The sequence below is a fragment of the Clupea harengus genome, chromosome 4 (assembly GCF_900700415.2).
Source record: "Clupea harengus chromosome 4, Ch_v2.0.2, whole genome shotgun sequence".
NCBI lineage: Eukaryota > Metazoa > Chordata > Actinopteri > Clupeiformes > Clupeidae > Clupea > Clupea harengus.
Window position 1 is genome coordinate 28923003 of NC_045155.1, and position 15000 is coordinate 28938002.

The 15000-nt window shown below is 49.2% G+C and overlaps 1 protein-coding gene across 2 annotated transcripts in view; it reads right to left on the reverse strand.

Annotated features, from left to right (window-relative positions):
* Nucleotides 1-15000, reverse strand: part of plxna2 (plexin A2) — a 98403-nt gene that overhangs the window by 68579 nt on the left and 14824 nt on the right. For both annotated transcript variants that reach the window (XM_031566962.2, XM_031566963.1), the window contains 3 exons: nucleotides 6558-6709; nucleotides 2468-2585; nucleotides 306-442 (listed from right to left, as the gene is read on the reverse strand). In XM_031566962.2, coding sequence (XP_031422822.1) covers nucleotides 306-442; nucleotides 2468-2585; nucleotides 6558-6709 — 407 coding nt within the window. The remainder of the gene's footprint in view (nucleotides 1-305; nucleotides 443-2467; nucleotides 2586-6557; nucleotides 6710-15000) is intronic.

Sequence of the window (15000 nt, forward strand, 5' to 3'; positions counted from 1 at the left end):
TTTTTATTTTAGTTCTTTTTTATTATTTTGGGAGCTATTTTTGCCTTCAATATAAGTCAAAACACTTGCAAAAAAGACAATCTGTGATATAAATGTCTCTTTTTGTTGGTTGCATTGCTACAGAATCTGCTATAGCATTTTATGGGTGTTTATGTAATCTGCGTATTATCTGTATGTAGCCTGAATCCTGCCTGTATACTGTCTGTTTATAATATGTATACTGTTGTTCCTTGAACGTCTCTTTTTGTTGATTCTGATTTGAATCATATGAAAACAAAATATGGACAGTGAATAGAACCACTCACTCGAAGAACTCGCAGGTTTGGTTCCCGAAGAGCACGTTGACGCTGCTGCCTGCTCCGAGGTTCTCCCCCATGATGGTGACCTTGGTTCCCCCAGACTCAGGTCCCCGACTGGGGGACAGTCCTGTCACCGTTGGAGTCTGAAACACGAGTGTGGGAGACATGTCATTGGTCTGTGTACTGTGTGGAACACACAATGCAGACAGAGAGAGGGGCTAACAGAAAAAGCTCACAAAAAAAACATCAGCGAAATGTTCCTCAAGGGCTTTGTACACAATGAATGGTCTGCTTCTTTATCTACACACGCAGAGGAAAATAGAGTGCGAGAAAGAGAGAGAAAGAGAACGAGTGAGAGAGAAAGAGAGAGAGGGAGACAGAGAGAGACAGAGAAAGAGAGAGAGGGAGACAGAGAGAGAGGGAGAAAGAGAGAAACAGAGAGGGAGAAAGAGAGAGAGAGAGAGAGAGAGAGAGAGAGAGAGAGAGAATGAGAGAAAGAGAGAGAGGGAGACAGAGAGAGAGAAAGAGAGAGAGGGAGAAAGAGAGAGAGACAGGGAGAAAGAGAGAGAGAGGGATAAAGAGAGAGAGAGAGAGAGAGAGAGAAGCTCATGTTTACACAGGCTGTTAAACAGCCTGTTAAAGTGTCTGTCTGTGTTGCTATGTGGCCAGTGGGATCTGGGGAGAATATTAGCAGGGGGAAGGCATGGCAGCTGAGCGCTGATTGCTGATTGGCCCTGGAGATCACAACAGGCTGCACACACATTAGAAGGTGAAGAAATAGGTGAAACAAACAGACGTGACACCTACATCCACATATAAACAGGCACACACACACACACACACACACACACACACACACACACACACACACACACACACACACACACACACACACACACACACACACACACACACACACACACACACACAGGGGCCAATAAAGAGAAAGGAGCATCTTACTGAAACAGCTAGGCTAATTACCAGCTGCTGTTAATTGTTGGGGGATGGTTAATTGTGTGTGTGTGTGTGTGTGTGTGTGTGTGTGTGTGTGTGTTGTGTGTGTGAATGGATCTGTAAGTGGGAACCGTGTTGCTGATTATCAGTTCCTCGCAGGCTGGCTCATGTTCTTCTGGTGAGATGTGTGTGGAGAGGACAGGTGTGGAGGTGTCCCTGTAGATGTTCCTGCTCGAGTTGCCACCATCGCCACCACCCTCCCCCCCTTCTCTCCGCTAATGGCCACCATTGTCGCCACATTGACTGCTTATTCCCCGCGCTGCTGCCCGATTGTAATTACTCAATATTCTAATAATTAACACCAGGCTCTATTATTAACAAAGAAGGATTTGGTTTTGAACACAGGCGCTGGGACTCTCCTCTTTGAGAAACAGCGCTGATGAAAAGTGTTTCTCACTGAGCCAAAACGCCGACGAGACAATATACCTACGCAGGTCTGGTGCTGTTCAAATGCGTTCAAATGAGTTCTACGGTTAAATAGGAATCAGTTAAATAACTCTCATCTGAAAAGGGTTTAAGAGTAACTGAAAAAAGAAACATCGGCGATAAAAGCTTAATTTATCGACCTTGGCCTTAGTAGCGGAGGTAAATGGCGTTTGAGACGTAATTATAGAGCACATTATCAGGCTGACCCCTCGAGTCCAGGTGCTCCACAAAGTGAAATATTTCCCAAACACTCGCTGTGACGAGTCGCAGCTCAACTACGAGTGCTTTAGCAATCCCAACAAGACGCTCTAAAACACTGAGCTCAGGAGCGTTTATCTATCTGGTCGCCATTACGCCACTCAGATGAGAGGTAACACGATCGGATTGATCATTGATCATTGATCATCATCATGGGCAGGGATCGAATGTAAATAACGAGTGTGTTATAGAAAAAGAGCAGGCCTGATAAACCCACACGGCTGACTGTTGGCTCGAAACACACTGGCATAAACAGACGTGCCAGAATCTGCCCTGTGCAAACCTTGAGATAAAACACACACACACACACACACACACACACACAGAGAGACACACACACACACACACACACACACACACACACAAACCTTGAGATAAAACCCAAAGAGACCCACCACTAGCTGCACACTGAGCCACTGAGCCCCTGCATTATTCAGAGGGTCATGTGTGGGTGAGATAGTGAGTCTTACCACGAAGGAGAAGAGCTGAGAGGAGTGAGTCTGCAGCTCTGGTTTGCACTCCCCCACACACAGAGAGACTGGACCAGGAGCAGCATTATTGGGAGCAGGGTCCATCTCACACACGATCCTGTCAAAGAAGGAGCACACACACACATTTTAAGACCAGTTCACACTGTGGTTGAGTTCAGAGGGTGCAATCATTTGATACATTTCCCATTTCACAGTCCTGTAACAGAAATCCAAAATACACTTACTGATGGTGATGCTGAAACAAATACTGAAGGGTGCCACCATTTAATAAAGAATTTCTGCAAACCCACACTAGTTATAGAGGTGACACACAGGTATTATTGTATTCCTGACCAGTCGTTTACGGAGTACTCCCAGAGAAGTACTCATGGTAGTTATATGGGCGAGGTCCAGGTAATAGTGTATTCCTGACCAGTCGTTTACTCCTGGTGAAGTACTCATGGCAGTTGTATAGGTGACGCGCAGGTAATATTGTATTCCTGGCCAGTCGTTTACTCCCGGTGAAGTTGCATTTGACCCCAGCAGGCTCCTCATGCATTATGGAAAATCATCGGCATGCACCACAATTCCCTATTGATTTTCTCCCACTCATTTCGGGAATGTAATTTTCAGTTGGCCTCTGTGATGGCTAAGGCAGCATGTAGTATATATATATACTATATATATACACACACACACACACACACACACACACACACACACACACACACACACACACACACACACACACACACACACACACACACACACACACACACACATAATTGATAGCAACCCTTAAGGCTGCCTTGAGACTATCTGTGCCCAACCGTGCACACCCTGGCATGGAACCTGTCTGTGAGTCGGTGACGTAAATACAGCCTGCTCCTCTTCCTCCTCCACCTCCTCCTCCTCCTCCTCCTCCTCTTGCTGCTGCTGCTCCCCCACTTTAAATCAAACATGAGGAGCCTGCTGATCGATAGAGCTTTATCATACGCTGTGATCAGGTGTCGCAGAGGCTGGCAGGTGGCCAGATCAAATGACATAACAAACGTGGGACGGCGATCGATTGGCAATAAAGAACGAGAGGCAATCACAGTCGTCGGCCCAGGGTGCAACTGACAAGACAGGGCAAGAGAGAGTGTGTGTGAGAGAAGAGAGAGTGTGTGAGAGAGAAGAGAGAGATGTTGGTGTAGTTGACAAGATCATTGTTTTTTTCTCTCTTTCCAGCGCTGGTCTCCAGAACACTCTGGCGTCTCGCCCGTGGAGAGCCAAGCCTGACACAGGATTTATGGTCTGGTGGAGGCCTGTAGTTCTGCCTCGGAGTCAGAGGAGCTTGAGAGCTACAGCGCTGTACCTCTGCTCCACCTAGCGTACCTGCCCCCTGCTGGGGGGGGTCATTACTGCAATCAGCAGAGCAGGGAAGGGATGCCCAATGGAGGATGGGGAGGAGGCTGGGGAGGATTTACAAGATGGAGACAGGCCCAGAGTGTGGATTCAGAATAGGAAAGTTCCTTTTTTATTGTAGTGTGAGGTTAAGAAAGGCTTAAGCCCCCACACTGTCTGAATGAGCCCAGAGAGGAGAATCAAATCATGCCTTTCTCACAGTAGAAGGGGGAATCGCTGAGCCATAGGTTAACTGAGGTGAAGGCTTGAACATCGTCTGGGTTTTTTAAATGAGCGCAGAAACACTGGGAGCACAATGGAGCTGCTCTAATCTGATGAACTCATCGCAACCGGGGGCTGTTCCACATCGGAGGACATTTTCTTTCATCAATTTAAGCGTCTGGAAAACAATCCTCAGCGTCAAAATCCTCAGCTCAGTTTTGAATTCTAGTGTTCTATCTGTAACTGCTCATAGGCACTCAATCTTCAAATGTCCATGTGTTCAGGGGCACTTAACTACAGCATCAAAAACACCACAACAGCAGAACTGCCCTTGACAAGAAGAAGAGAACAAATCTCGTGCTGATCTTGAGACACACATCCAAAGATCACTGCCTTCCTCTTTCTCTCCCTCTCTCTCTCTCTCTCTCCCTCTCTCTCTCTCTCTCTCTCCTCTCTGTTCTCTGTCTCCTCCTCTCTCTCTGCTGCTGTTGCCGAGGCGATGTCCCAGCGAGCGCCAGGCTCCCCATTTCCTCCTGACACGTCTGGCGGAGCCATACAAATGAATTCACTCCAGCAGTGTCCCCATTGGATTAAACTGCTGTCAGGGGCGCGCGCCGCTGACAAATCGTCCCCCGCAGCCAGCGGCACGCCGCGCATCACAATTACACAGGGCCTGGCAGGACCCTGCCGCAGCCGGAGCAGAGCAGCCCAGCAGGCCAGGCAGGGTAGGAAACAAGAGGCAGGCCGCCATGTACCACTGGCGGAGCACAGCAGCAGCACAGCACAGCACAGCGCAGCACAGCGCAGCACCGGCTATTTATAGCAGCTCGAAATAGACAAAGAAATGCAGCCGAGAGCATTTGCCCAGAAATGATGGCGGCTGTAATAGTTATTTCGGACATGTTCGAGATACAAGCCAGGTTTTAGTCATGTGTGGAGCATTAGTTGAACGGCAAGTATGCTCTGAGGCTAGTGCCACGCTTTTTGGTGCTAATTAGCGGCAAATTCTCCACTGTTGTTGGGTGGCAGGTTGACTTGGAGTACCTGTAGACGTTCGTGCGGAGCCGCCTAGGCAGAGGTGGGATCTCATTTGCGTCTCGCTAATGCGGTACGACGCTAATTAACTATGAAATTAAAAAGGTATTAGCCAGGTGTATTTCCCCCCTGACCTCGTGAAAGCGCAGCTTCGCAAGTGCAGGGAGGAGAACCTATCCTCTGTGACACCGCCGCCGCCGCTGCTGCCGGTGTGATGTTCCGTTGCCCCGACCGAGGGGGCAGAACTAGGGCAGGGAATGAATTAAGGTTAAAGGCTCCTGAGAGAGCGAACGCTGTCTGGCCGTATAGCACTGACGCATCGTGTTCCTCTAGCTCCCTCGATGCCGCAAAGTCATTGCCCCCCCCCCCCCCCCCCCGACTCCCTCCTCCCAATCCTTTTCTGTCTCCACTCAGTAAAAGTTTCCTTTTTCATCACTCTTCTCTTTGTTCAACCTCAATTCCACTTTTCTCCACCTGTTCTCTCTACTCTCAGGTCTGTCTGAGTGCTGAAACGTAATAGGGCAATGTGGGCTATTGGATCCACAGTTCCACTGGGGGTTGGGCGGGAAAAACACTTGTGATTGGGGGGGGGGAGAGGGGGGTGGGGGTGGGGGTGGCAGCCATGTTGACAACAAAAATGAGTCAGCACATTTATTTCTTCCGAGTGCACAGCACAAAAAGCAACTCGGGCAAAAAAGGAAAAAAAATCAAAGACGCGATATTAACAAATTAGCTCATGAGCTCGAGGACTGGGGTTGACTCGCTTGTTTGGGTAGGACAATTAAGAGAGTAAACACGTGCAGATGTTGAGGGATGAGTGATGCTCTCGCCCTTAGGGGAGGACAGACCAGTCTTAATTAGGCAACCTCTCCGGTGCGGGGAACTGTGGGCTGACTGCTCCCGATTAACCCTTTCAGGGCGGACTGCAAGGCGAACTGCTGGCTGCGGTGAAGACGCTTCTCGTCTCGTGGAGAATAACTGCAGGGCTCGACGGAGCAGAAACAAAAGGGACCTAAGAGCTCGTAATGCTTTTTATAGCAAGTCAACACGAGGTTTGATAGCTGCCAGCGAAAGAGGGCCGGTTCATTAAGCAACCCAGCCCAGCCGGAGAGTGACAAAAGGGTTTGTATAATTACAATCTAAGAAGAGAGAGATGTGAAAGATCCTTCATGGAAGCCGATAGCAGCTTTTTAATCATTTTCAGTCGCCAAACGGGTTAAACCCCCGTCAGAACACTCCATGTCCTCGAGCTTGTTCTATTTCCAGACATCCTCAAGCCGAATCCAATTAGAGTGTTTGAATTGCGGCACACAGTACCATGACGTGTCTCACAACAGTCTAAAAATGACCCAGTGATATTTGAAGTTAGCGTAGCGACTGTGGAGACTACAGCGACTGCAGTGTGTGTTAACTTTCCAAACGAGTTCATAAAGGGCACATGACTCACTGTTCGGCGATGATGTAGCCGTCCTCCAGAGGCGTACACTGGACGCCCGCCACCTGCACGTTGTTCACCATCTCCGAGAACGACAAGCCCAGGTTCAGGCCGCGGATGGTCACCTTTGTACCCCCTTCCGGCGGTCCGGCCACTGGGTTCACCTGGGGGAACAAAATGTGGTTTCGGCAGATCAGATATTTTGTTTTTATTACATGCATTCACTTAGCAGCCTCTTTTATCCAAATCAGCTTCCAGTCCAGTGCAGATGAGTATGTGTGCTGTTGAGTATGTGTGCTGTTAATCAGCTTCCAGTCCAGTGCAGTTGAGTATGTGTGCAGTTGAGTATGTGTGCTGTTAATCAGCTTCCAGTCCAGTGCAGATGAGTATGTGTGCTGTTGAGTATGTGTGCTGTTAATCAGCTTCGAGTCCAGTGCAGATGAGTATGTGTGCTGTTGAGTATGTGTGCTGTTAATCAGCTTCCAGTCCAGTGCAGATGAGTATGTGTGCTGTTGAGTATGTGTGCTGTTAATCAGCTTCCAGTCCAGTGCAGTTGAGTATGTGTGCAGTTGAGTATGTGTGTTGTTGAGTATGTGTGCTGTTGAGTATGTGTGCTGTTAATCAGCTTCCAGTCCAGTGCGGATGAGTATGTGTGCTCTCGGGAGCCCGTCGTGACCTTGGTGTTGTTAGCGCCTCGCTCCAGCCATTGAGCTACAGGAAACATCAGACAGCAAAAAGGTGCTTCCTCACTTGGGTGTTCACCCATTTAACAGCAGCTTAACCTTCTCTGACTCCCCCCCTCCCCACACTCCACCCTACCCTCCCCCCTACCCTAAACCCCTTTCAGTCCTGCAACCTTTCTGAACGAGCACTTCAAAATATTTTTTTATCGGAACAGACAGGGATTTGTGACTCCACACTGAACCCCGGTTAACTCCGTCACGGGAGTTACAGTAACTCCGAAAGGTCACACACACTGTCAGAGAGACACGGAGGGGAAACATTTATTATGCAGTACTCTGCAGATCTGCCCCTATTAAAGCCATACGAAAAGAGCACCTGCACTTGTTTTCCACCCTTCTTTTCCTTCTTATATTGGGGGTGCGATTTATGCAATAATAGAGGAGGTTTTGTTCGACATGAAAATGTGGGGGGGACATTAAAACAGTGGAACCTGCTCCAATTCCATACAAGCTTTGAGTTCTGTTGCCATGGGCGATAAATCTAACAGGGGGCCATATTAGTGCAGCCCACCTTCTAATAAAGTACAATATGGCTTCCCAGCACGACCTTGGCTCTGGGAGGCTTGGAGCCTTCTGTGCCGTAAAAAAAAAAAAAAAGAACAGGAGTTGCAGGGTCTTGGCTGATCTCCAGGCCTCACCACCAGGGAGATAGCATGTGGAAGGGAGAGAGAGAGAGAGAGAGAGAGAGAGGGGGGGGGGGGGGTGCTGAGGGAGGAAGAAAATCACAGTGAAAAAAAAAAGAGAAAAAGACCCTGAGAGTAAGTCAGGGAGAGAAAAGAAAATAGAGATAGAGACCACAAAGAGGGAATGAGGTGGAGGGAATGATAGACAGACAAAGAAAGAGGGAAAAAAGAGAGGAGAAAAGATGAGGAGAGCGGGCGAGGGGGAGAGGGATGAATAAAGAAGGACAGGGGATTTTTTTTGTGTGCAGGGCTGACGACTACACTTCCAAATCAATATGCCATTAGGTACACACACGCCGCGGCTAAAACCAAGTGTGTGTGGGCTGAACCCCAATCATGCCCAGCACCAGTGCTGCAGCCAATCACGTGAGAGCTCCACACTCCTGCCACCCCCCCCCCACCTCTCTCCGCTGTCCATCTCCCCCAGAAAGCAGTGTAGTAGTGGAGCACTGGAGTAGTGGTCGTGGGGGCCCAGTGGGACTTCTGCATTGTAATCTGGTTTTAGTGGACATTAATTGCTCTGGATGTAAAGTAAGTGTGTCACTGCACTGCCGGAGGCACTGGAATACATGAATCTTTTATTGCTGCTTTGGCTTGCAAGGTTCGGAGGGAAAACACGGGGCGCGCTAGATGATAAGCTAAATATATCCACGTCAGGCGGAGGTTGCGACAATTGGAATGGACTTTTACAATGGTTCTGTTACATAAGCAGCCAAATAAGTTTAGGGACTTAGTTCTGGGAATGGCGGAAATAAGGAAGTTCAGAGCTCTCCTATTCGGAAAGAGGTGGCGTATAATTAAAGTGCGCTGACACCAGGTCCTAGCAAGGGGACAGGATCTCGGTGTAGCGCAAAGACGATTAATCCCACGGTACCCGGCTTTCAAATCAGGTTTAAGCATGACATTCGAGCCCTGACCAGACCTCCGTTCATGAGAAGTGTCCCTGAAGTGTGACTGACTCCAGAACAGATCCGAGCCGGGGCCGAATCCGGGCCGGAACTGCGCCAGAACTGCGCCAGAACCATTTCCGGCTCAGCTGTTCTGCAGGGATAAATATAACATTGCCTGTTTCCTCACTTCAAAGCATCAAAGGCCCTTTGACAAGGACAAAGAAGCTCCTTGTTTGAGCAGCCTCACCCACCCACCCACCCACTGCTCTCATGCATCAGCTCTCAGCCACTGATACCGCTGCTCTGTGGTGGTGACTGCTGTTCCCAGACCTGCCGTTGTGAGCCCTGTCTTCTTTCCTTCCAGCCGGCAGTAATTGAGGAGGACTGGAGTGTCTCTGACACAGCAAAGGGCAAGGAATCAATCTGAGTGGACCTTTATGGGGAATTGTTTTGTTCATATCCTTTGCCCCCGGGCACCATGGGACATAAACATACTCTCTCTCTCCTTCTCTCTCTCTCTCTCTCTCTCTATCTCTCTCTCCATCTCTCTCTCTCTCTCTCTCACACACACACACACACATACACATAAATGCATAATGCGAGCCAATCTATTGCCCCCCAGTGAGAGGAAGATGCCTTATTCTTCATGCACTCAATCCGCTGGCTTCTCTCCACAGGATCCACTGCCCTTCTCTGCGTGAGGCTCTGCCAGTGGTGGGTATTTCCCAGCAGGCTGCCCTTGTTTGTCAGCTGCCTGTGGTGGTTCAGGGGGTGTGGAGGGGTGTGTGGACGTGCTGGTGGTAATACCAGGGGTGGTTAATTACGAATTACTGCTGTGCGGAGGCGGATTTGAAGGAGGGGGGTATCGGGGTGGGGGGGTAAGATTTTTGGGGAGGAGAGTTGACCTACATGTCGAGGAATGGGGTGATCATCTTTAGGGCCTAATCCAGATTAGATCCTAGAAGAAAAGGGTTCATTCTCAGCAGCGAGTGGCTAATCCAGAGGCAGAGAGAGAGAGAGAGAGAGAGAGAGAGGAAGAGAGGGCGTGCGGCGAGAGAGAGAGAGAGAGAGAGAGAGAGAGAGAGAGAGAGAAAGCTGGCACCCCGGTGGAAATCCACAGGAAGAGAGGGCCATGAGAGTCTGGCCCAGGTTTGTGATATGTAGCTTATAGTTCATATTCACCCAACGGGCAGAGATGTATCCAAATGAAATAATGAAGCTGTGGAACATCAAAAGAAGTAGCGTAATGCTACCACTAACTGTGAGGTTACACTGAGACATCAGTTAAAGAATCCTTCATTTCCTTAGCGACACTCCTAATGAACAGCTAATGACCTGGCTCGCTAGTTAAACCAACAAACAACACTACCGCCATCTGAAAGCTGGAATGCCGAAACACATTAAGCTTTATAAACGCCTTATCCACTGGTATCTGACATTCCACAAGTAGAGAGTTCACACAGATTAAACCGTCATTCAAACCCCACTGAGTCTCATGTTACAGTAAATTACAGTGATGAGGGGGCCTTAGGGGGAATGATCTGTGGGCACCAGTGCATGGAAAGAAAGAGACCGAGGTGATCGTCTTTAATCCCTAATCCAGACAAGACCCTCGAGGGAAGGGATTCCCAGCGGGAGCTAATCCAGAGCCTCTAGCACCACAGCAGGAAGGCCAGTGGGAGAGGGGGAGAGGGGCTTTAATATATTTTGTATATTTAGCCTCACTACTGTAGTGGTGAATATGGAGCCCGGATGGAGATGATGTGTGGATATTGAAGTATAAGAGTAAAGGGGAGTCTAGTTCTCTGCTAGTGTACGTTGGGTTAGCAAGGGGGAGAGGCTTTAAGGGCCTAGTTCATACATGTAGTCTGAGTCATGGTCAATAAGGAGCCCTGCTGGATACTGAAGGATGAGAGAGCGAGGGAAACGGAGGCCAGCTCCCAGAAGGAGCGGTGATAGAGATGATGTGAGGATCGTGAGGGGTGAGAGGGAAGGCCAGGCCAGCTCTCAGAAGGAGCTGTGATAGAGATGATGTGAGGATCGTGAGGGGTGAGAGGGAAGGCCAGGCCAGCTCTCAGAAGGAGCTGTGATGGAGATGATGTGAGGATCGTGAGGGGTGAGAGGGAAGGCCAGGCCAGCTCTCAGAAGGAGCTGTGATGGAGATGATGTGAGGATCGTGAGGGGTGAGAGGGGAACGGCTGTGATGGAGATGATGTGAGGATCGTGAGGGGTGAGAGGGGAACGGCTGTGATGGAGATGATGTGAGGATCGTGAGGGGTGAGAGGGATCGTGAGGGGTGAGAGGGGAACGGCTGTGATGGAGATGATGTGAGGATCGTGAGGGGTGAGAGGGATCGTGAGGGGAACGGAGGCCAGCTGTCTGCTTTCTCACCACTACTCACAGCATTTATCTCACCTTCATTAAGTCTCATAGACTCCTCTGCTTCACACTCCAGATACCAGCTCTGAGAACTGAACACACTCTTCATAGACTCCTCTGTCTCACACTCCAGATACCAGCCCTGAGAACTGAACACACTCTTCATAGACTCCTCTGTTTCACACTCCAGATACCATCTCTGAGAACTGAACACACTCTTCATAGACTCCTCTGTCTCACACTCCAGATACCAGCCCTGAGAACTGAACACACTCTTCATAGACTCCTCTGTCTCACACTCCAGATACCATCTCTGAGAACCTGCCACTGAACACACTCTTCTGTCTATTAGACTCACTCTCAGTGATTCTATTCTTCTCCTCGCCACCTTCCATGTGTCATCTCAGATAAGCACAGACTCTGGTCCTCACCTGGTCCTCACCTGGGCCTCACCTGGGCCACATCTGGGCCGTATCTGACTGCTTAGGAAGAACAGGTGCAAAGAGGGGCTCGGTAAAGAAAGGCAGTCGGAGAGTACAGGGCATTGACTCACACTAGCTCATACAGTTGAAACGGTTGAAACGGAGATATTTCTCTCGGCTCAGCAGACGCCGGTAAGGGTCTCACCCTAATCTGGCTCCTATCAGGCTCGGCCAACTGTTTTTGAGTTTAATTTCCCAGGTGAAGCGAGGGACTTGGACACAATGTGCACCTGAGAATAAAGAGCATTGCCGTGCACTAACTCTCATCTGAAGGATTTCGCTCCTGAAGCACAAGGGTGTTGGTGAGGCTGGTCATCTGAGAATACAGTGCATTGCCTTACACAAGCTCCCACGCACAGCTTTAAATGGAAACACTTCTTCTCCAGACGCTCCACCGAGGATACCACAAGTCTCCAGGGGCGGCCATAATTAAGGAGATTCACTGGAGGTGTTGTGTGGGGAGAGAGGTGCGATCGGCCATAATTAAGGAGATTCACCGTAGGTGTTGTGTGAGGAGAGAGGTGCGATCGGCTCGGCGGCAGCGCCTCAGATCTGCTTGAGGTGACGCAGGCACGTCTGCGTTCAGAGCAGAAGCACAATTCACGAGGTGGATTAAAAGTCTGCTTTCTCGCGGCGTAAACTGCACTCTAAATACATTATTTTCTCTTAAATGCCATGTGGTTAGTGGCTACGTATGAGGCACAGAGGAAAGGAAACTGGGGGATGGGGACTTAAACGCAGCTTTGAAATTCTCCTACTTCAGCAGAAGAAGGGGGGGGGGGGGCATTGGAAGAGGAAACGGACCCCAGAGCAGAAGTAGAAATGAACTCCGGCAGGAGACATCCTGTTTAAATGTAGGTGGCATGTATGGATGACTGAGCAGTATCCTCTGCAGACAGGTGGACTTTCTCAAACGGAGCCGGATCAGGGCCATAACAGGGCCATAACAGGGCCATAACAGGGCCAGAACAGGGCCGGAACAGGGCCGGATCAGGGCCGGATCAGGGCCAGAACAGGGTCGGATCAGGGCAGGATCAGGGCCAGACCAGGGCCGGAACAGGGCAGGAACAGGGCCAGAACAGGGCCAGAACAGGGCCAGAACACGGCCGGAACAGGGCCGGAACAGGGCCGGATCCGCTGCGGCGTCAGGCTCTGTCTGACTGGACAGGCATGGTCATCATCAATGCTGTTTGCAGCTGGAAGAGAAAGGGGGCTTCCATGATTTATTCATCATTCTTTTCACTGCAGACCTTGTTTACCCTCTTAAGCATTCAGTGTGCGTATGTATGTGTGTGTGAGTGTACTTCTGTGTGTGTGTGTGTGTGTGTGTGTGTGTGTGTGTGTGTGTGTGTGTGTGTGTGTGTGTGTGTGTGTGAGTGTACTTCTCTCTGTGTGTGTGTGTGTGTGTGTGTGTGTGTGTGTGTGTGTGTGTGTGTGTGTAAGTGTACTTCTGTGTGTGTGTGTGTAAGTGTAGCTTCATAGGTTTTGGGTGGCTGTAGAGGAATGTGAGTAGCTGCATTCTCTTGAGCTGCGACGCTGACTGAGTCTACTCAAGGATGACCCACATAGGACTGCACTCTGGAGCCACGCTCGGAAGGTTTCAGGCTGCTTTCAGCGACCAGGTTTGGAGGGTTTCAGGCTGCTTTCAGCGACCAGGTTTGAGGCTGCTTTCAGCGACCAGGTTTGAGGCTGCTTTCAGCAACCAGGTTTCAGGCTGCTTTCAGCGACCAGGTTTCAGGCTGCTTTCAGCGACCAGGTTTGAGGCTGCTTTCAGGGACCAGGTTTGAGGCTGCTTTCAGGGACCAGGTTTGGACTTACAGTAGTTCAGGCCAACATGATGGCTTCACTATCTTTCCCAACCTGTGAGAATACCCCTGAGACCATTTCATGGCCTACACTTCATGGGTGATCATTAAACTGATCACAGGGTTATTTCTGAAATAATTGTATTCTTTTTTTATCATATATATATTTTTCTTTGCCATTCCTGTAACTGCCATAGTCATCCATTCACTGCTGTTTCTACAGTCACCTTCACCACAGCAATGATGATAAACTCGTGCAGCTTTCTCACACAACCTTTTCCACGCAACCAATAATGTGCCTCAGATCCTTCAACCACAATGACTTACTGACAACATCTTGTGTCACTTAATCCATGTTATCATGCAGGTAAATTGACGGCGTAGCGAAGAGTACTAGCAGCACAGCCGTACTGCACTGTAACGGACAATCATGCTAAAGAGCATCACAGTGCATTGCACTGAGGCTAATATACAAATGCTAATGTAGCAATGTCTGTGGAATATAAGGTGTTTTAGTGTTAGCGCACTAGTAAGTCAGGTAGTTGTGAGGTAACCGAGAGTGACACAGGCCCTGCCTTTCCCTGATTGGACGGCTGCCGAGGGAACACCATTGCATTGTGGAACGCGCCCAAACCCAGCCCCAAAGCTCCCATGATGCCTTTCAAGTGCTGCTCGTATTCCCAGCTTCATTTGATGCAGCTCTCTCTCCTTTTAGAGGAGGCTTAAGCCTCTTTAATATTAATGACGCTTTGAAGGGGGGGAGTGTGTCTGTGTGTGTGTGTGTGTGTGTGTGTGTTTCTCTGTGTGTGTCTGTGTGTGTGTGTCTGTGTGTGTGTTTGGAGGGGGGCGCAGTGTGCTTCTTAATAGAAGCATTAATTATTCATGACAGCCATGGCTGTGTAGGCAGCCCCACTAATATCTGTGCGTGTATACAAATCAGCTTACGACTGTCAGTTGGGTTTAAACAACCAAAACAAAGCACAATTAAAAACCAAAGCCACGGGGGAAACTGTTGCTCTTGAGGAAACTCCATTGCTTGCTCGGCAACGCGATAAGAACAGGGGGATTCGTTTGGTAACGAAGAGAGAGAAAAATACAGTCGAATAATAAAGCGAAAAACACATTTAGAGAGAAAAGGGGCCTTCAGAGAGTATTCAGAGCGTTTCCAACTAATATAGTAGTTCTACTTCGATAAGTGTGTACTCAACAAAATTGATGCTTTAATTGGCTCGCGATATTAAACACTTAGAAAGCAAGACTGGGAGAGAAATAGAGTGAGAAGCTGTTTACTATGGGTGAGTGCTGTTTGCCGCTGTTTGATGTTGGTGTCTGTCTATGGAAATCACATTAACGTTTGTGTGAGTGTGTGTGTGTGTCTGTGTGTGTGTGTGTGTCTGTGTGTGTGTGTGTGTGTGTGTGTGTGTGTGTGTGTATGTGTCTGTGTGTGCGTGTGTGTGTGTGTGTGTGTGTGTG